Raw genomic sequence first — 22139 nt, 5'->3', positions numbered from 1 at the left:
AATTCCATAAGAGCGCTAGTCCCACAAGACATGCAGGATACATACACACAAATTGAAAACTGTTGTATTCTATTTAAATGTTCTCAAAAAAGCATCTTGTATGAACTATCACCCTGTGTTGCCTGCACACCACATTAATGTATGATGCCAAAAGGTGAACCAACATTGAAATGAGAGTCATTACTAAATTGAATAGCTGGATAACAGATACAATAATTCCACAAGAATTTTTGTACGTGAGGCCCTATCCTGAATTTTGCCACATTATCTCCAGCGGCTTCAATGTCACAGATGTTTGCTGTAGCTACCACACACCAAAATGTTTAAAAACACTGCTTTCAATGTATTACATTCCATTTCTGCACGGAAATTTATATGCTGAATTTTGCAGTGACAGAAACTACATACTTCTAGTTACGCTGCAGAGTAGTAGGGACACCTATTCTGTTTATTATGAAAGATTTCAGCTTCAAAATAATTATTTCCCAGAACAGCCTGTTATTTCAAATACAATACCATCCTTCATAATACGTCTGAAAAACTATGTCAAATTATACGTAAGGTACAGCACTGTGAATCATGATTTTTCAAGGACTATTGCAGGATTCAGTTAGTGTTGTGCAGAGAGAGGAACTGGTGTAAGTACACTCTCCCTCTGCACAACACTAACTGAATCCTCTAACAGTGACTGAAAAGTCACAATTCATAGAGCTAATCCTTATTTATAATTCGACAGATAGTTTGTTCGTGAGATTAGCAACTGAAATTTGAGGTCACTGTTTTGCCTCATTTGGCAAAACAGTGATCCAAGTCTCACTAGCAGCATTATACAAGGCAAAGGGGAATATAGACCATCAATGGCTCTTTAATGATTTACTGGTGATAATCTGTGAAATAGTAAAACACCCATCCACACCAGAATTTTAGTATAATCCTCCTCACTGATCTGACATGATCCCTTATGTATTAAACAGCCAATGTCTCTGGGACTATGATGGGAGGATCCTGATATTAAAAATAAACAGATTAAACAATGATTTCATTTTTAGATGTTTATCTAGCAGATAAGAAAAATATAACTTTCTTTTGCAACTGAATTTTATTTTGTTTCTTAACTAAAGATTTTTTACGTCGTTGATTTTCTTCAGCAGTTCACAAAGGGAATTGCTTTTATTATTATTATTATTATTATTATTATTATTATTATCTACTTCGCCTATTTATTCTTATTTGCAAGATAGACAGCACTGAACTGGCAATGAGAGATGACAGATACTAACAATGTAATGTATTTAGTTAAATGCACATGGGACATCAGGATATTCAGCAAAATGTTTACCTAAATTAACATCGTTCTTATACAATTGTGTTACATTCAGAATGGCTCACAATTATTTGAATTCATGACGTTATCACAGTACATACAAATTCTTGTTCGCCAAGGGAGCTTAAAATATCCTTTTCTTGCAATATTAATACCAATGGCTGACTCTCACTAATAAAAAATGGGGGAAAAATGTCGATCATCATGCTACAATTTGAAATCCTTGAAAGTGTTTCTCACTGCACACAGCTCACGGCTTTTGGTGGTCATGCTTATCAATGACCATATATATCAATGAAAATACTAAATTTTTGAAAATACTATATAACAGGATGGATGAAAAATCTACCCACTGAGCAGTTGCAGGAGAAAACACATACAAAAGTTAAGGACATGTGCAAGTTTTTGGACCTAGTGGCTCCTTTTCCTGGCAGAAGTGTTTAAGAGGAAGGCAGAGGAATGAAGGGAAAGAACTAACATGATTTAGCAAATGGGAAGGGTTGTGGGAATGTCGACCAATACCCCGGGTCAGGAAAGACTTACCAAATGGGATGAGAAAGACAGACTTTCTTTCTCATTCCATCCGGTAAGCCTCCCCTGACCCAAAATTTTGAATGACTTTCCCATCACTGTCCCCATCTCCTAAGCATTGCCTGTCCTTTTCCTTCATCATTGTTCCTTCCCCCTAAAACCATCTTCCAGAAGAAGGAGCCACTGGCTTATAAATGACCCTGTATGCTGAAATAAAATTTTTACCCACTTTTACCCCCCATCTCCCAAACATCGCCAGTCTTTTTCCTTCAATACTATCCTTCCCCTCAACCCATCTGCCACAAGAAGGAACAACTGGCTATAAATGACCCTGTATGATAAAACAAAATTTTTATCCAGTGTCATCATCATGAGTAGCCATCGGATGAATGATAGTAGCTTTCCAGCCTCAGTGCAGAGTCTAGGTAAAGGGCTAGTTCTAATAGCTCTAGTTCTAATAACTCCCAGCAGCAAACCTAATGTCCTAATGATAGACTCCATCTAACATTCACAGGAATGAAGGAAAGATTCATATGTAGAGCAGCCATGCAGAAAGCATCCATACAGGATTGGCAAAACTTTTATACAACTTCAACAGGCATGTTTTACATGCCTCCAAGTTTGGTCATTTATAAATTTCAATACATTTCATGCTTTATGCAACTTTGCATTAAGATTTCTCAAATGAGGCAGCTAAAAATGCTTTCAAGCATGTGAGGCCCAAGGAACTTCATGTAAACTATAAAAGATTGAAAAGAGCTCCTAGATGCCACTGAGCTTTATTAGAAACACAATAGAAGAGATTAAATTTGATTTTTAATCTACAGTGATATTTGAATAATTTGTGCCAGACTCGAATTCAATCTCAGATCTCTTGCTTATTATGAACAATTGTCTTAAAAAAGATACACCATATATGAATGACTCCAGGCCATACTAGATTCTTCAATGCTGATGAGTTCTCTCCTATTATTTCAACAACCAGAGGTTCACAGACAGGGTATGCAGGAATAAAATAAGTGATTACATTTAATTCTTTGAGTTCAGTGTTTTCATGGGTACCAACAACTCTGAGCCTAAGACATACAGCGTGATTATAACTAAACTTTCAAAATGCTGCAGAAATAACAGCACTGGTCAGAATGATGTCAAATTGCAACAGAATACTATCATAGAAGGGAGAAAACGGATGGCAGAAAAAAAGTGTGAAAACTGATCAATAGATGGCATTGTATGTGTCAGAATATGCAAATGAAAACACCTGTCATACGCACGATCCATTGAAGTTGGTATAAACACGCCGAGTACATGGCTTTTCTTCCATTTGCATCTGCGACATTTGCCATGACTGTCTCAATGCAGGGTTGCACTCTGCTTGTAAAGCTGTGTTACAAGACTGATGACTGTGCACATGTTGCTCTGCAGAAATTCGGGACACTGAAGGGTTTGAAAAAAGGCATTGGTCCGATGACTGCTGTGGGTCTGGAGAAAATGATTTGGAAATTTGGGAAGACGGGTTCTTTTGGTTGGTTTAAAATGGGGGCAAAAGGGACCAAACTGCATGGTCATCGGTCCCTTGTTCCAAATAAAACAAATCCTCAAGAGTGAGAATCAAACATACAATACGTATAATGCAGAACGGAAAGAAAGGAAAAACCACAAGAAAGAAGGAAAGGCAACGAACACTAGAAGGAACAAACAAGGACAAGAAAACAACAGAGAGACGCAAGAAACAGCTAGAAGAGAGTAAAACAAGAAAGCAAATTCCAGTGGGTGGCCAACCATGAAAATAAAAAGGAGAAGCCAGCCACTCTGCAACACATTAAAATCTCCACCCAAGTACTAGGGTGGAGGACACAGAGGGACAAAGGACATGTGCTAAATCTCAAATCAAATGAGAAAACCCACCCTCATGGATAAAACGTAAAACAAAATCAGAGGAAGAGGCATTGTCTGCTAAAATCAATGATAAGAAGGCTGGCAACCAAAGATGAAGTCGAAGGGCAGCCAAAGAAGGACACAGCAGAAGAGTATGGCTCACTGTCAACTGGGTGCCACGCTGACACTGCGGCAGGTCTTCATGGCGCAGGAGGTAGCCGTGGGTTGCCCAGGCATGAGCAATGTGGAGCCGGCAGAGAACCACGGAGTCCCTGCGAGATGCCCTCATTGAGGACTTCCACAGATTCGTGGTACCCTTGATGGCTCACAGTTTGTTGTGTGTACTGAAATTTTTCCATACCGTCTCCCATAGATGAAAAACCTTGTGGCGTAATAATGAACGCAGGTCAGTTGCGGGGAGGCCGATCTCCAGAAGCGGTTTCCGTGTAGCCAGTTTGGCCAACCTGTCGGCAAGTTCGTTTCCTGGGATTCCGACATAACCAGGGTCCAGACGAACACCACTGAATGACTGGACCGTTCCAGGGCATAGATGGACTCCTGGATGGACATTACCAAAGAATGATGAGGGTAGCACTGGTCGATAGCTTTCAGGCTGCTCAAGGAGTCAGTACATAAAAGAAAGGACTCCTCAGGGCATGAACGGATAAACTGAATTTCACAAGATATGGCCACCAGCTCTGCAGTGAATACACTGCAGCCACTGAGTAAGGAATGCTGTTCAACATGGCCGCCGTGAACGTAGGTGAAGCCAATGCGACCATCAGCCATCAAGTCATCGGTGTAAACCACTTCAGAGCCCCGGAACAGGTAGAGAATTGAGCGCAAGTGACAGAGGAGGGACGCAGGTTTAACGGAGTCCTTAGGGCCATGTGAACGGTCCAGGCAAAGCTTCGGCCTAGGGCTACACATTGGAAGTGTACGTGAATTGACCACAAGGAGAGGTGGTAAAGACAAGAACTCCAGTTCAGACAGAAGCGATTGCACGTGAACCCCAATAGTTAGCCCTGATAGGGCTGCTTATGCAGGAGGTGAACCACCGTGGTTGGGAAAAGAAGACTTTAATTAAGATGTTCAGGAGAGCTATGAATGTGTGCAACGTAACTGGCGAGCAGTTGTCCATGGCTGATCTTCAATGGAGGGACTCCAGCCTCCACCAGTACATTGGTCACCGGCTCGTCCTAAAAGCTCCTGTTGCTAGTCGAGCTCCCCAGTGGCACAATGGGTCGAGCAAACGCAACACTGAGGGCGCTGCCAAACAATAAATCACAATCCCATAGTCAAGGTGGGATTGAACAAGGGCTCTATAGAGCTGCAGAAGCATGGAGCGATCTGCACGCCAGTTGGTGTTGCTCAGGCAGCGGAGACCACTGAGATGCTGCCAACATTTCCATTTCAGTTGAAGAAGATGAGGAAGCCAAGTCAAACGAGCGTCGAAAACCGGACCTAAGAATCGATATGTCACTACGACAGTGAGTGGATCGTCATTAAGGTAAAGTGTTGGTTCCAGATGAACGGTACGACGTCGACAGAAATGCATGACACACGTCTTCACAGCTGAAACTGAAAGCCATGGGCTAGAGCCCATGACTGCGCCTTATGGATGGCTCCCTGTAGGCGATGCTCAGCAACACCAGTACTGGTGGAGCAGAACAAAATGCAGAAGTCATCTGCATGCAGAGAGGGTGAGACAGAAGGCCCTACAGATGCTCCTAGACCGTTAATGGTCACTAAAAATAGAGACACTCAATACAGAGCCCTGCGAGATCCCATTCTCCCGGATATGGGTGGAACTATGGGAGGCACCAACTTGGACATGGAAAGTATGGAGCGAAAGAAAATTTTAGAGAAAAATCAGAAGCGGGCCTTGGAGACCCCACTCGTATAATGTAGCAAGCATATGGTATAGCCAGGTGGTGTGATACACTTTTCGTAAATAAAAAAAGACGGCAACCTGGTGTTGGTGTCTGGAAAAGACATTTCGAATGGCAGACTCGAGGGGGACAAGATTATCAGTGGTAGAGCGACCCTGGCGAAAGCCACCCTGACATGGAGACAGTAGGCCACGTGACTCCAGGACCCAACCCAACCGACACACCATATGTACCAGCAGCTTGCAAAGATAGTTGGTGAGGCTGATGGGCTGATAGCTATCCACATCAAGCAGGTTTTCACCGGGTTTAAGCACTAGAATGATGGTGCTCTCCCGCCATTGCGATGGAAAGACACCATCGCACCAGATCCACTTGAAGATGATGAAGAGATGTAGCTTGTAGTCAGATGAGAGATGTTTAATCATCTGCCCGTGGATCCGATCTGGCCCAGGAGCTGTGTCGAGGTAATGTGTATGGGCACTGAGGAGCTCCCACTCTGTAAATGGGGCGTTATAGGGTTCACTGTGGCGTGTAGCAAACAAGAGGACTTCCTTTCCATCCACCGTTTGAGGGCGCGAAAGGCTGGGGGGTAGTTCTCTGATGCAGACACTTGAGAATAGTGCTCAGTAAAGTGCTCAGCAATCACATTTGCGTCAGTAGATAATAAGCCGTTTATGTGAACACCGGGAATGCCTGTTGGGGTCTGGTACCCAAAAACTTGTACAATCTTTGCCCAGACTTGGGAAGGTGACATATGGCACCCAATGATCGACACTTATCTCTCCAAACACTCCTGCTTCCATCTTTTGATAAGCTGGCGAATGCGGGCACGGAGCCATTTAAAGGCTATGAGGTGCGCCAGAGAAGGGTGCCGCCTATGCCGCTGTAGAGCCCACCGACACTCCTTCGAGTAACGAACACGAGCCACACTGAAATGTGTGGCGGCCCCAGTATTTAAGAGGCAGAGGTCGAACTGAGACAGCAAAGTTTCAACATCTCTGCCTCGAGCAGTAAGCACGGTGCCACCCCACATGGGGGTTATGGGCGTTAAAATCTCCCAAAAGAAGGGAAGGTTTAGGGAGTTGACCAATCAGTGCAGCTAACACATGCAGGGGTACTGCACCATCTGGAGGAAGATATACATTGCACACAGTTATTTCCTGTGTCATCCTTATTCTGACAGCCACAGATTCAAGAGGGGTTAGAAGGGGCACACATTCACTACAGACTGAGTCCAGGACTTAAACGCAAACTCCACCTAACACTCGATTATAGACGCTATGGTTTCTGTAATACCCCTTGAGTGCAGGGGTCCGCATTGCCGAGAACCAGGTGTCCTGGAGAGCAACGCAGAAAGCAGGTGTAAAGCTTAACAAATGCTGTAGCTCGGCCAGGCGGTGGAAAAAATCACCGCAATTCTACTGGATGATGACATCATTGTGAGGCTGGGAAGGCATGGAGCATTCAATGAGGCAGTTTAAGCCTCAGGGTCACCTGCTGCCACCAACTTATTGCCTGAACAGTCAATACCCATCGTGTCTGAGAGTCCGGTGAAATCTAGGTCCTCAGCGGATGCCAGAATCTCCACCTCATTCTCAGTTGCACAGCTTGTAGGTAGCAGTGGTGTGGGTGCCACTGCAGTGCCTTGGCTCTTGGGGGTCTTTTGCTTTTTTGATGTCTCTCTCATTGTCCCTCAGATTTGTCCTGCTGGGAGGGCGAGCTTCACTGTTTTTGAGTCTCAGGGACTGAGGAGGACCATGACGCCCTATGACCAGCTACTGGTAGGTGTCAGCTGTGCCACTGGTAAGAACCTGGGAAGGGTGTGACCCAAGAGTTCCCTTCCTAATGAGAGGAGCCAAAGAAGCTGCACGCTTCTCCTGCTTACAAGTGGGGAGAGACGCCCCCGATGGTTGCGGAGAGGGGGGAGGGAGAGAGGGGGGGGGGGGGGGTTGCTCCCGAAGTAGTTGGTGCAGGAGCAACAGGGAGGGTAGTGCCCCCCATGGTCAAGGGGGAGGTGTAGTCTTATGGTTCAGAGAGCCGTCTGGAATTCGATGAACTGATGGGGCTATCACTGTTGTCATAGCGGCGGCATAAGAGGAAGCCATTCACACAGGATGGAGTCGTTCAAATGTCCTTTTAGCCTCAGTGTAGGTCAGTTGGCCCAGGGTCTTGTACTCAATGATTTACCTTTCTTTCTGTAAGATCCTGCAGTCTGGTGAGCAAGGGAAATGATGTTCTCCGCAGGTAACACAGATAGGAGGGGGCGCACAAGGAGTACTGTGATGTGAAGGACATCCACAATCTTGATATGTGACACTGGAAGTACACTGGGAAGACATATGGCCAAACTTCCAGCATTTAAACCACCTCATTGAGGGTGGGATAAATGGCTTGACATCACGGCAGTAGGTCATCACCTTGAACTTTTTGGGTAATGTGTCACCCTCGAAGGCCAAGATTAAGGCACCAGCAGCAGCCCGATTATCCCTCAGACCCCGTCGGATGAAGTGAACACCTCGTCATTCTAAATTGGCGCGCACCTCATCGTCAGTCTGAAAAATAAGAACCCTGTGGAATATGAGACCCTGAACCATATTCAAGCTCTTATGGGGCATGATGGAAACAGAAACATCCCCCAGCTTGTCGCAGGCGAGTAGTGCCCACAACTGGGCAGAGGATGCTGTTTTGATCAAGACTGACCCATAGCGCATTTTGGACAAGCCCTCCACCTACCCAAACTTGTTCTCTAAATGCTCAACAAAAAACAGGCTTCATCCATCAGCCCTCGAACAGACAAGGTACTGGAGCGAATAAGCTTCACTGCCATCCTTAGCCTGGTGTTCCTCCCGTGATCTGGCCAGGGAGGGGAACGATTTGGGGTCATACTTGTGTGCACTAAATTGAGCCCTGGAACGCTTAGAGACTACTGGTGGTTGGCCACGCTTCACTGCATGTCATCCACCCTGATACCACCCACTCTGACACAGAGCCCTCCCCACGGGCACCACCCAGCCTCAGCAAGGGCCACCTGGCAGGATGGCCATTGCTGGGAGTACCGATGCCCCAGGGTGACAGGCTTCTACTCCTTGGCATACGTGGGGTGTTAATGGTGCAGGCATCAGCAGTTCGATCCCTGTGTTGTCAGGGGGCTACAACCAACAAGGTACATGGTGGTCCCTCCACAACAGACAGGCTACCATGCTGGATATCAGGTGCAAAGAAGTCCATGACATCATCAGTGCAGAAAGTGGCACTGTATAGCGCATGGTGGAAAACACACGCAGGAATGTATCCTCACCCAAGAGATGGAGAACGAGCGGAACTGCAATGCGACGATGAGTAAGTGGGCTCAAAGATCTCAATGCACAATGGACACGATGCACAATTGCCTCGATCTCTGGAAAAATTTTCAAATATGGAGGTCAAACCCTAAGAGACCATCACATAAATGCCGAAATGTGTGAGACTCCTTTTAGTCGCTTCTTACGACAGGCAGGAATACCTCGGGCCTATTCTTACCCCCAGACTCGCAGAGCGGATTCTTTTGGTGTGCAACATGGTATAGCGAAGAAACGAATTGATTCGATGTCAATGGAAGCAGAGGCCATAGCAATGCAGGAGGAGAAGAGCTGTGGTGTACAAATGTGTAGTGGATGGAGAATTGTGCGAATATTGGACATACCTGTGAGCATGGTGCGTAAAATCCTATGAAACATCCTTCTTCGCTACCCATTCAAAATAACCCATTTGCACGAGTTGCTTCCTGTTGACCTGCCACCAAAGGAAGCCTTTGCTTTAGAACTTCTTCCTTGCATAGAAGTGACAATGACTGGTCATGGAAGATTTTGTGGACAGATAAAGCCCTCTTCCACGTGACAGTATTTGTCAATACACAGAATTGTCCAATATGGGCAATGGAAAATCGACATGAGAAGTGACAACGATTGGTCATGGAAGATTTTGTAGACAGATGAAGCCCACTTACATCTGACAGGATATGTCAATACGCAGAATTGTCGAATATGGGCAATGGAAAATCCACATGCAAATCAACCAATAAACTTCATCCTGAAAAGGTCACTGTATGGTACTTTTTACAACATCATTTATCATACAGCCATATTTTTTCGAAGAGACAGGTGCTTCCGGTCCTGTTACCTGTACCGTGGCAGGTAAGCGCTATGAGTGTCTTTTGCGCAAGCTCTTCATTCCAGCTCTCTAACAGCACGGATGTGTGGTTGGGACTATTTTCATTCAAGATGGCACACCTCCGCACATTGCAAATCCAGTTAAGCAGCTGCTGAAGCGCCATTTCAGAAATGCTACAATTATCAGCCACCATTTCCCTACAGTCTGGCCATTCCAATCACCTGATCTTAATCTGTGTGACTTCTGGCTGTGGGGCTACCTGAAAGATGTTGTGTTCAGTGTTCTGACTGCAGACTTAGCTGCATTGAAGGCATGCATTGCGCAACACATTCTGAACGTGACCCCGGAAACACTTCGATCAGTTGTGGAACATGCTGTTTCTCAATTTCAACTTGTTGCAGAAAATGGTGGACAGCATATTGAACATGTTTTATGCCAGTCACATGGAAATTAATAATCTGATTTGATTTTGATTGATGCTTTTTAAGTGGTTTTTGGCCTCAGGACAATTAAAAACCAATGTGATTGATGCTTCTTATGCACATTTTGACCTCAGGACAATTAAAAATCGATGTGATTGGTGCTTTTTATGCAGTTTTTGGCCTCAGTACAATTAAAACTGATGTGAGTGATCCTTTTTATGTGGTTTTTGGCCTCAGGACAGTTAAAAACTGATTTTTACCAGCCGATGTGATTTGGCCTTTCCGTGGTGGATGGGTTTATGTAACTAACAGTATCACACCTGCACACCCATGCACACTGAGTAGTACAGTTTGTTTAACATCAAATATACACTTTAGACATTGTTTGTAGTTGACCACTATTAAATTATAAATCCCTCAATTACTACATTTTGTAACTATTTATTTTTCTTCTGCCATACATTTTCCCCCTTCTCTGATAATATTCTGTTGCAATTTGAGATCATTCTGACCGGTGGTGTTATTTCTACAATGGTTTGAAAGTTTAATTATAATCACCCTGTAGCTCAACCATTCTGCCTAAATTCATTCCCTCTGAGGTAATATTTTTGCACATTTGCAAGGAAGGATATCCAGCTATAATGTTTTGACATAACAGGAGGAAAACTTGAGTAACAGTGACAGTTTGAGTCTGCGCTGGAGGCACGTTTGTACGATTAACTGCTTTATGCAACGGCTCACAATAAGCAGATCTGGGTTCACATCTTGTTTTGGCACAGATTTTCAAAATGTCCAATAGGCTAATTAAACTATTATCAACTGCATTAGTGAATTGATTTGAGTTCCAATTTTTCCGTGGATATACACAATTTGCTCGTGGAAAACAAAATCTGTATACTCCATTAATATTTCCATCTTCTTCAATGTCAGCTGCTGCCTATGTATGTAAACGTAAAACTAGAACAGGAGAAAGGGAAAAAATTAACATCGTCTAATATGTTCTGAAATTATTCGAAATTTTGTGGATAGTTTCTCTTAGATTCCTAAAAACATTTGTACATTTTTTGGTCTGGAGATCTTTTATTTAGAATTTGTTATGCTGATCTCTCCACTTTCTTAACCCTGTGGCACATAGTATCACTGCAGTGGACAGCTGTTAATGGTCACTTTTTTGGCATTTCCAACCAGTCCACTGCACTGGATACTTCCTACTGGTGACGTGCCCTACATGTATTCGCACCCTAATGACTGACTGAAAATGCCAGAGTAGAGACCATTAAATGTTATCCACTGCAGTGAAAATCATGCACTACAAGGTTAATGGCTTGTGACTGTCATTGTGACAATTTTTACAGTTTTTAATTGCACTTATTAGTATAAATTAATCAATAGAATAGCTTTACTACATTTAAGTTGCATTCCATACTGTCCAATGACAACTTTCCAATTTTTGTATACATGTTGAATATTTTTTCTGCCTTTGTGCTCTATTTTTGAATTTCTGAGGACTTTCAAAAAAATGTTTCTGTTTAATATTTTGATGGTTGTCACATTTTCTTCATTGAGGCTCAGAGTTTTCCTAATAATTAGTAGATTCTTTCTAATCAAAAATTTGTTCAGTGTTCAGAAGATTGGGACCAAAAAAGCTCTAATTAAAATATAGCTGCTAGAGAAAATGCCTAAGCAGCTATTCATTACACTACTCAACCAAGGGGAGAAAATTGCGAAATCACCAAAACATCTGATCGAGCAGCAGAATTTCCTCCACTGTTACACTTGACTATCAGTAAGATTGAAAACTTTTTTTTTATTTATTGAAAAGTTTTGAATTTTAGTAACAACCGTGATGTATTAGCAATTTGAAGTCCTAATTCAGGGCACAAATGATATTTTTTTTATCTTACCACTTCATTACTCCTAAATGCTTATCTATGGAAAAATTTCATTGCAGATGTGTAGTATGTGGAAACAATATGGCAAAATAGTGAAAAAGTTACATACATATTTATAATGTAACTAACTTTACAGAGACTTTTAATGCAAGTAATATCAACAAGAAAAAGTGAACGACAATGTGTATGGAAAAGACTACAAACCAGCTGTGTCTGACTGGCAGGAGATGCAGGATTCAGTGGAAAAACTGGCTTTTCACTTTTAACATAAGCTTCAGGATTCAGGAACCACGGAACAAATTGTGATACCACATCACTTTGAACACTGTAAGATACAACAACACATTTGTAAGTACAGAATTTGGACACCACTTCAAAAATACCATAAATGAATAATTACAAAAGATAAAACTTTGATCTACTTAAATACAGAAAGAAAATCAAAAGCATTAGAAAAATGTATAGGTTAACCACAAACAAAATTTGGATTTATTTAAATGTGCTTCAAGAGTATTTATTAGCCAATTATGATGAATAATGGTATAATTTCTTGCCAGTTAATATCATGATTAAGATGGCAACAACATGGTAGAGTTGCTATACAAAAATACACAGTTCTTTTAGTAGAAGCTTAAGGTGTGACGGAAAGAAATCAGAAATCATAGGAATCTCACAATATTAAATACATAAAGAAAGAATAAAAAAAAGGGCATAAAAGAAAATTAAAATATGTGCCCCAAACTCTTCAAACCTTGCTTTGCATATAAGGAATAAATGAAAATTTAAAAAGCTTGCTAAGAGGAAAGGGAGAAAAGAACAGTAGAGGAAGGTTAGCAAACATAACATGATGGTGGATAAGTGGGACAAAAAGAGTGGTGCAGAATTTGTGAACATTGTTGAAACTGTGAGACAGTGCAACACAAATTAAAATGGCCTATTTTTTAATTAATGTGAGATCAGAAGTTACAACATCTGAAATACAGTCCTCCTCATGCAAACTTCATCAACTTAGGTGATTTAAGAAACAAGATAGATTTGCGGTAATAAAATATTTGATATATTTTCCTCCTCCCCTAGCTGAAATTTACCTGTCAAAACTATTGTTAGAATTGAAGCAGTTTTAACTAGCAGGAAATTAAATGAGCTTCACAAGTTACAGGTATATTTTATATGCAACAGGCTTTCTGTACACTCTGTCATTTAAATTGACAGATTTGTACTCTTATAAGAGAATTGCAGCTGGGAGCGTATAAAGTTAAACTGAAATGGAGGGAACGAAATCTGATCTTTTCAAAAATGCCACTTACGAGTCCAGAATTATAACCCATGATACTACTGAGGGGACGATGGTCATAAAATGCAAATGTTCATCAGGAAAGCTAAGATAGTGTTTGTATTTTGTAGAACTGATGGACAGACATTACAACTTACAAAGACAAAGACAAAAAATGATTGCATCTTTAAAAATGGCTATATGTGAAGCCAACAATAATTTTTACAGTAGATCCTGATGATAGATCTGTTACAAGTACGTAGAAAATTCTGGTAATAGGTAAACTGAATTTAAACATTTCATTCAGTCTCACTTTAATCACTCTAGTGTATTAACTGAGTACAAAAGATAAGAAGATGAAATATAAATTTCTGCAATTAAAAATATATGCATGCATATTACATTACCATACCGTGTTTGAGCATTGTCCAAAACTTACAAATGGGAAGTATTGAAATAAGCACTCACTGTACTGAGACACAAGATTAACAGTACTAGACCTAATAAACTTCTTATTAGATTTTATACTGAGTATGCTCCAGAGATAGACCCCTTTGTAGCTTGCATTTATCAAGGATCTCTTGTGCAGCATGCAGTCTCACATAACAAGGAAAGAGGGCAGGTCAAACTTTTTCACCAGCATGGTCATGAGGGGCTATCACGGTGCTCTGTAACATTGGGAGTTACTGCCTCAACTGCAGTGCATGCTGTCTGCCTAACCACTGGATGACAGTTAAACATTATTCAAGCAGCAAATTACTATTTCAACTCCAAATCCATCCACCCCTCCTCTACATATTGCTCCCATTATCATTTACATCAGTCACTTATTTCCCCCAAGTACAACAATCGTTGACACATAAATAAATATCTTCTCATCCTACACCCCTCAGCACTATTTCTTCTCACAGGTTCATTTCCTAAATTCATCAATAGTTATCGATAGTTCTCTTTAGAACCACCTAGAATTTTTGTTTGTCCATTTCTCACATCTATTTCAGATTTTTAATTCAGTTTTTTTTTTTTTTCATTTTTTCCCTCTCATTGAGCACCACTCTGTTTTACTTCCAATATTCCCCAGTGGTTACACCACACTCACTGACATTATTTGCATTTCGCTCTTCCTCCCTCATAAAACATCCCATCCCAGTTGGACCACTGCTCTGTCAGCCTGAGTCAGTTTAGAAAAATATCCCCACACCCAGCTAAATTATAGTCCCGTATTTTATCTTGTTTCTTAAATGCTGCCTCCGCCATGGAAACCACTGCCCCCCCCCCTCCCCAAAGAACTAACCATAAAAATTCTTCTCTCTGGGTACCACCCCTCCCTTCACGATGACTTTCAAATTTTTGGATACCTCCAACCCCTATCCCTAACTGAAACGATACTACAGAAATGAATCTCTATGGTGCAGGCATCTCTGAATCATCTGTTTTCCCTCTGCAAGATATTGTTACCATGCACCTGGACTATCTATATCGTATCTCCCAATCTGATACTCTGCCCTCCGACACTTGGAGAAAACTCCAGACACCACCTCCAAAAGTTATCATATTTAATGACATTCTATTCCCACCTTGGAGCACCACTACTCATCAACATCAATCCTACTCCTACTGAACTCTCACGTCAACCCCTCATAACACCAGATCCCCGTCTTGCTGACCTCTTCCATTTGTCATATCCTCCAAAACTCCCTCCTAACATCCCAAACATCCCACAAAACCTAGAACCTAAGCAAATGCAAAACTCTTGTCCACCCATTCACCAGGAACTTCAATCCTACAGAAGTTTCAGTCCTACTCAAACACCTCACTTTGAACCTCATGTCCAAGTTCTGTCACGCCAAACTTGTCAAAAAACATACTCTCCTTCTCCTGATCCCTATAGTGGAATCACTTTTTTGCCACCAATCCCTCCCCTCAAAGTCAATCTAATCCCAACACTGAACCTTGCCTCTCCTTATTCATACCACTATCCAACTGCGACCCTCCACTTCTCCCTCCTAACCAAACCCAGGTTACCTTCCAGGAATTCCTTACCTCCAACTTGGCCTCACAATCCTTACCCACATCACTTCTCAAGAACACAAAGCTCTCGAAGGAAGAAATACCAACCTCTAGATAATATATCGTGTAGTGTTGAGCATTATTATCAGATTGTTCGCTGAGGATACTGTTGTCTACAATAAGGTATTATTGCTAGAAGATAACAAGGAAATGTAGAAAGGACTTGGGCAGGATTTCAATTTAGTGCAGTGAATGGCAGCTATCTTCAAACATGGAGTATTGCAAGATAGGCAGACTCAGCATCCTGGCTTGGAGTAGCTCGGTGCACCATTAAATAAGGATGTGCTATAACAATGCTGATGATTCATGGCAAACAAAAGAAGCATTTGTGTAATGTCAGAGTCTGACACCAAATGGAACTGACAAGCAATGTTTCCTGTTATTAACTGTTGTAATGTTGTTTCTTGGGATCCAATATAAGCCTCCTTCTTCTCCTGATCAGTATAGTGGAATCACTTTAGAAGAATTAGTATGCTGCATTCCTTCGCACAAATTTGAAACTGCATGAAGTTTCCAGCATAATACGGTCGAGATGCATATTTAATTATACGTACAGCCATTCATAACAATGCACTTGAGTCTGAAAGAGGCAAGGAAAACTCTCTCTCTCTCTCTCTCTCTCTCTCTCTCTCTCTCTCTCTCTCTCTCACACACACACACACACACACACACACACACACACACACACACACACACACAGAGAGAGAGAGAGAGAGAGAGAGAGAGAGAGAGAGAGAGAGAGAGACTGTATAAGGAACACTGCACATCTCACATAATTAAAATCATTAGGGGCCATGCTAAAAAACTAAAATGAAATACGATGAACACGTAAAACAAGTTGCATGAAAGGCAAATTTATTGTTACGACACTGGGAAACTGTAGTGCATCTGGTCGAGTGAGAATGCCAATTTTTAGTCCCTTTTACTGATATAATCATTTATTTTAATATTTGTAAGGGTGCTAATAACCTCGCTGTTGAACAGCAACAGCAAAAGTAGTGCATCTGTAAATGAAATTACATTACTAGTGCACACAATTCTACACTACTGTTCCAGCTTCTGATATCTCCTATCATGGCTATGAGATAACATGTTGTTTGTTGTTGTTGTTGTTGCGGTCTTCAGTCCTGAGACTGGTTTGATGCAGCTCTCCATGCTACTCTATCCTGCGCAAGCTTCTTCATCTCTCAGTACCTACTGCAACCTACATCCATCTTCTGAATCTGCTTGGTGTACTCATCTCTTGGTCTCCCTCTACGATTTTTACCCTCCACGCTGCCCTCCAATACTAAATTGGTGATCCCTTGATGCCTCAGAACATGTCCTACCAACCGATCCCTTCTTCTAGTCAAGTTGTGCCACAAACTTCTCTTCTCCCCAATCCTATTCAACACCTCCTCATTAGTTATGTGATCTACCCATCTAATCTTCAACATTCTTCTGTAGCACCACATTTCAAAAGCTTCTATTCTCTTTTTGTCTAAACTATTTATCGTCCATGTTTCACTTCCATACATGGCTACACTCCATACAAATACTTTCAGAAATGACTTCCTGGCACTTAAATCTATACTCGATGTTAACAAATTTCTCTTCTTCAGAAACACTTTCCTTGCCATTCCAGTCGACATTTTATATCCTCTCTACTTCGACCATCATCAGTTATTTTGCTCCCCAAATAGCAAAACTCCTTTACTACTTTAAGTGTCTCATTTCCTAATCTAATACCCTCAACACCACCCGACTTAATTCGACTACATTCTATTATTCTCGTATTGCTTTTGTTGATGTTCATCTTATATCCTTCCTTCAAGACACTATCCATTCCGTTCAACTGCTCTTCCAAGTCCTTTGCTGTCTCTGACAGAATTACAATGTCATCGGCGAACCTCAACGTTTTAATTTCTTCTCCATGGATTTTAATACCTACTCCAAATTTTTCTTTTGTTTTCTTTACTGCTTGTTCAATAAACAGATTGAATAACATCGGGGAGAGGCTACAACCCTGTCTCACTCCCTTCCCAACCACTGCTTCCCTTTCATGCCCCTCAACTCTTATAACTGCCATTTCGTTTCTATACAAATTGTAAATAGCCTTTCGCTCCCTGTATTTTACCCCTGCCACCTTCAGAATTTGAAAGAGAGTATTCCAGTCAACATTGTCAAAAGCTTTCTCTAAGTCTACAAATGCTAGAAACGTAGGTTTGCCTTTCCTTAACCTAGCTTCTAAGATAAGCCGTAGGGTCAGTATTGCCTCACGTGTTCCAGTATTTCTACGGAATCCAAACTGATCTCCCCTGGGGTTGGCTTCTACTAGTTTTTCCATTCGTCTGTAAAGAATTCGCGTTAGTATTTTGCAGCTGTGACTTATTAAACTGATAGTTCGGTAATTTTCACATCTGTCAACACCTGCTCTCTTTGGGATTGGAATTATTATATTCTTCTTGAAGTCTGAGGATATTTCGCCTGTCTCATACATCTTGCTCACCAGATGGTAGAGTTTTGTCAGGACTGGCTCTCCCAAGGCCGTCAGTAGTTCTAATGGAATGTTGTCTACTCCCGGGGCCTTGTTTCGACTCAGGTCTTTCAGTGCTCTGTCAAACTCTTCACACAGTATCATATCTCCCATTTCATCTTCATCTACTTCCTCTCCCATTTTCATAATATTGTCCTCAAGTACATTGCCCATGTATAGACCCTCTACATACTCCTTCCACCTTTCTGCTTTCCCTTCTTTGCTTAGAACTGGGTTTCCATCTGAGCTCTTGATGTTCATACAAGTGGTTCTCTTTTCTCCAAAGGTCTCTTTAATTTTCCTGTAGGCAGTATCTATCTTACCCCTAGTTAGATAAGCCTCTACATCCTTACATTTGTCCTCTAGCCATCCCTGCTTAGCCATTTTGCACTTCCTGTCGATCTAATTTTTGAGACGTTTGTATTCCTTTTTGCCTGCTTCATTTACTGCATTTTTATATTTTCTCCTTTCATCAATTAAATTCAATATTTCTTCTGTTACCCAAGGATTTCTACTAGCCCTCGTCTTTTTACCTACTTGATCCTCTGCTGCCTTCACTACTTCATCCCTCAAAGCTACCCATTCTTCTTCTACTGTATTTCTTTCCCCCATTCCTGCCATTTGTTCCCTTACACTCTCCCTGAAACTCTGTACAACCTCTGGTTTAGTCAGTTTATCCAGGTCCCATCTCCTTAAATTCCCACCTGTTTTGCAGTTTCTTCAGTTTTAATCTACAGTTCATAACCAATAGATTGTGGTCAGAGTCCACATCTGCACCTGGAAATGTCTTACAATTTAAAACCTGGTTCCTAAATCTCTGTCTTACCATTATATAATCTATCTGATACCTTCTAATATCTCCAGGGTTCTTCCATGTATACAACCTAACATCTCTTTGCAAATTTAGAGACACACCACTATGATTGCAATAATCACGGTCTTACAGACATGCTCAAACGAGAATCCTGGAAAGAAAGCAACACTTGTTTTGTGAAAGCAGAGAATTGGTATTTGAGGAAGACTGTGTGAAAACCTTTATTGTTACCTCACATAGGGATGTCAAGAATAAGATAAGATGGTCTAGGGCACATATTCAAGCACACAGATGGTCATTCTTTCCCTCATTTCAAACACAAATGGCAAATCACAGAAAATTGCTTATATTGGTTCAAAATACCTTCTGCCATACTCTGTACAGTGGTTTGAAGGACAAGGTCAGTATAACACAAAATGAATTCTTCATAACATATACTATTTGTACAATACCATCTTACCTTGACATTTGTCTCCGCATGACACAATCCAGTACTTGTGCAATTAATCTCAAAAGGTCTACAAATTGCGAATCATTGACAAAGTCCTCCTCTTGCAGTTTTTGGAAGCACCACAAGACTAAACAGGACACAACATCACACTGCTCATAGAGAAAGTTATGTATCCGTGATTCATCATCAGGGACTTCCACAAGCTTTCTGGAACAAATGACAATGTCAGAATTAAAAGATAACTGTTGCAAAGTTATACTGAAATAAGCTACCACTGCACTACTTCAGAATGCTATCAACAAGTAATCATTTTAGATGTTACTCTAAATATTAAGTGCCAAAGACGTCAAACTGCTGAGCCATAGTTGAAAATTAATACTGAATGCACTGTTTTTTTCACTATCAGAGCCATAAACCAGGAGTTACTCAAAAATTAAAAAAATGCTTAAGTTATTGATAACTTAAACATTCCAAACAGCTGGCAACTCATACTTTCATGTATGTGTCCTGGGAAAGTCTGCATGGACACCTATTATTGTGGAACACACTGCTGATGATGGTAGTGTAATCATTATCTCCATCTCCACCAGCTTCGGACAACATGTTTCAAATATTAAATCCTTCTCCTACTTTCCACACAATTTATGCTCATGCAGCCTTTCAAAATTACAAAGTACATAAACAGAAACTAAATGCTAACTCCCAGCAGACTGCCATTTCTTCTTCCAAATCATGACACTTTGAGATGGACTCTTGAATATCCTTTTTTTCAATAATATGTAAGTGTAAGGAAAATTAAGTTGAAATGTTTAAAGGTTGGAAACTTCCATTCCAAAAACTTTCCCACCTACTCAAAGAAGATACAGCAATCAGTTATGAGTTATCATCAATGTATAATTATGCAGTATGAATTCTTCAGAAAATCATCAAGAATTAATAATGATCACACCTATGGCTTTACAGACTATTACCTTATTACTAACCAAACAGAGCTGCATTAAAATAAACTCTTCATTAGGGATGAAAACAATGAAATATAATACCTGACTGGGACTTGAAACAGGAACTATTTCTTGCATGAATAGTCATGTTAATCAAATAGGACATCCATTTATACATCTAGGTCTGATTCAAATCTTCACTGTCCCTAACACTTCCCTCCTCTTACTTCACAACACTAGTGAAGCTGATGTTAGATGTAATGTCTCCCAAGGAAATGATATAGGGCCTTCACTGTACTTCATCTATATAAATGATTTAGGAGAAAATCTGAGCATCCTTCTTACACTGTTTGCTGATTATGCCATCATTTACGGTCTTCAGAAGATCAAACTGTATTATAAAATTATTTAGACAACATAGAGAGTGGGGCAAAATAGATATTACAAAAGTCTTTTCTACTACAATATAAACAGTGACAGATTTATGTTACCATATTCAGCTATGGCAGACAATCTGAAATTTAATACAGAAGATTTTGAAAGTGCTTCCTTTGTGCAGCAATGAGTTTGTACAGCCTCAAACTAAATTCTGTGATGACTTTCTGGAAAACAACACTTTTGACTGCATGCAACTCTCTGGAAATTGCAGTACACAGATCCAGGAGTGTTGATGGTCCTTGTTTGAAGACCGCGTCCTTTATATTACACCATAAGAAATAATCACAAGGGCTGAGACCCAGGCTATAAGGCTGTCATTCTAAACCCGATATAGTGAATTTTAAAGTGAATAAGGCAACAACTCAATCTCTGACTGTCATCTGAAGGAAATTGCACTTGTTCATGCAGAATGGAGCACAGCCACACTGTACTATAGATGTCCTCAAATACTTTCTAAAATCCCATTCTGCACCACCCTATGTCTGAATGACATGAAAAGGGACAACTGACTGAACAATAAAAGTATGGGGTCCTCCACATGACAACTAAGAGAAGTTTGTTGAACTTCTGTTACATGATAAATGACACAAATTTTGAGGTAGTCATCTCAAATATCTAGGGCTTACTGTTAGGAACAATTTCTATTGGAATGATCACACAGAAAGTGTTGTATGGAATGCGAACCAATGACTGCATTTTGTAGGCAAAACTCTTACAAGATGCAACAAATTCATTAGATAAACTGCTAACAAGGGACCGATGACCTCAGCAGTTTGGTACTACACGACCTTACCATAAATTTCAAAAAGAAAACTGCTAACACTACGTTTATCTGTTCTCTCTTTCTTTAACTATTTCAGTGCAGTATGGAATCTTTGCCAGATAGAGTAACACAGTACATCGAAAGCATTCAAATAAGGTTGGCTTGAATGAGTTATTATGGTTAGCTTGAATCAATTATTATGGTTGGATCGATTTCTGCTATCAGGAAAGTGGGCAGAGTCTCATTGATATGACAAGAAGTTTGCATGGATTTCACTAAGTCGAAAGCAGCAAGATTTTCTCACAAAAATTTCATTCACAACTTCCTCCCCCTAATACCACAACATCCTGTTGCCTCTGCAACAACCACCACAATAAAATAAGAGTTCACTTGGAAAGATTTAAGTGGTCATTTTTCCGCCATGCGCTAATCGAATGTGGGACTGCACATATATAATTCGAGAATGGTGTCTTGCACCCACTATATATTCAAGTTCCACCAATAACAGCATGTTAGTGAAATTGAGATTGCGATGCTTTTGTAAGCCAGTCACAGCTCATGTCACGTGATCTCACCAGCTGATGATAGCAGATCTTCATAGTGTACAGCACATGATGTAGTCAGCCAATAAAAACATCAATTTTAAGAAGTGTAAACCAAGAGATGGGAAAAGTTAATGGTTTAAATTAATGTTCATAGTGTAGCTACGTGAAAAGCTAAGCTTTCACATATAATATTTGTCTTTTTTGTGTGTCTTAACACTTTAAGATACATCACGTAAATGTG

The 22139-nt window shown here is 40.9% G+C and overlaps 1 protein-coding gene across 1 annotated transcript in view; it reads right to left on the bottom strand.

Moving 5' to 3' along the window:
- LOC126183340 (MMS19 nucleotide excision repair protein homolog) overlaps positions 1–22139 on the bottom strand; it is a 232206-nt gene that overhangs the window by 62374 nt on the left and 147693 nt on the right. The window contains exons 12-13 of the mRNA XM_049925215.1: positions 19221–19418; positions 12293–12413 (exon numbers count right to left, since the gene is read on the bottom strand). Of these exons, the coding sequence (XP_049781172.1) occupies positions 12293–12413; positions 19221–19418 (319 nt within the window). The remainder of the gene's footprint in view (positions 1–12292; positions 12414–19220; positions 19419–22139) is intronic.

This window comes from Schistocerca cancellata, chromosome 1 (genome assembly GCF_023864275.1).
Source record: "Schistocerca cancellata isolate TAMUIC-IGC-003103 chromosome 1, iqSchCanc2.1, whole genome shotgun sequence".
NCBI lineage: Eukaryota > Metazoa > Arthropoda > Insecta > Orthoptera > Acrididae > Schistocerca > Schistocerca cancellata.
Note: the sequence above shows the minus strand (reverse complement) of the source record. Positions and strands in the feature narration are given on the sequence as shown.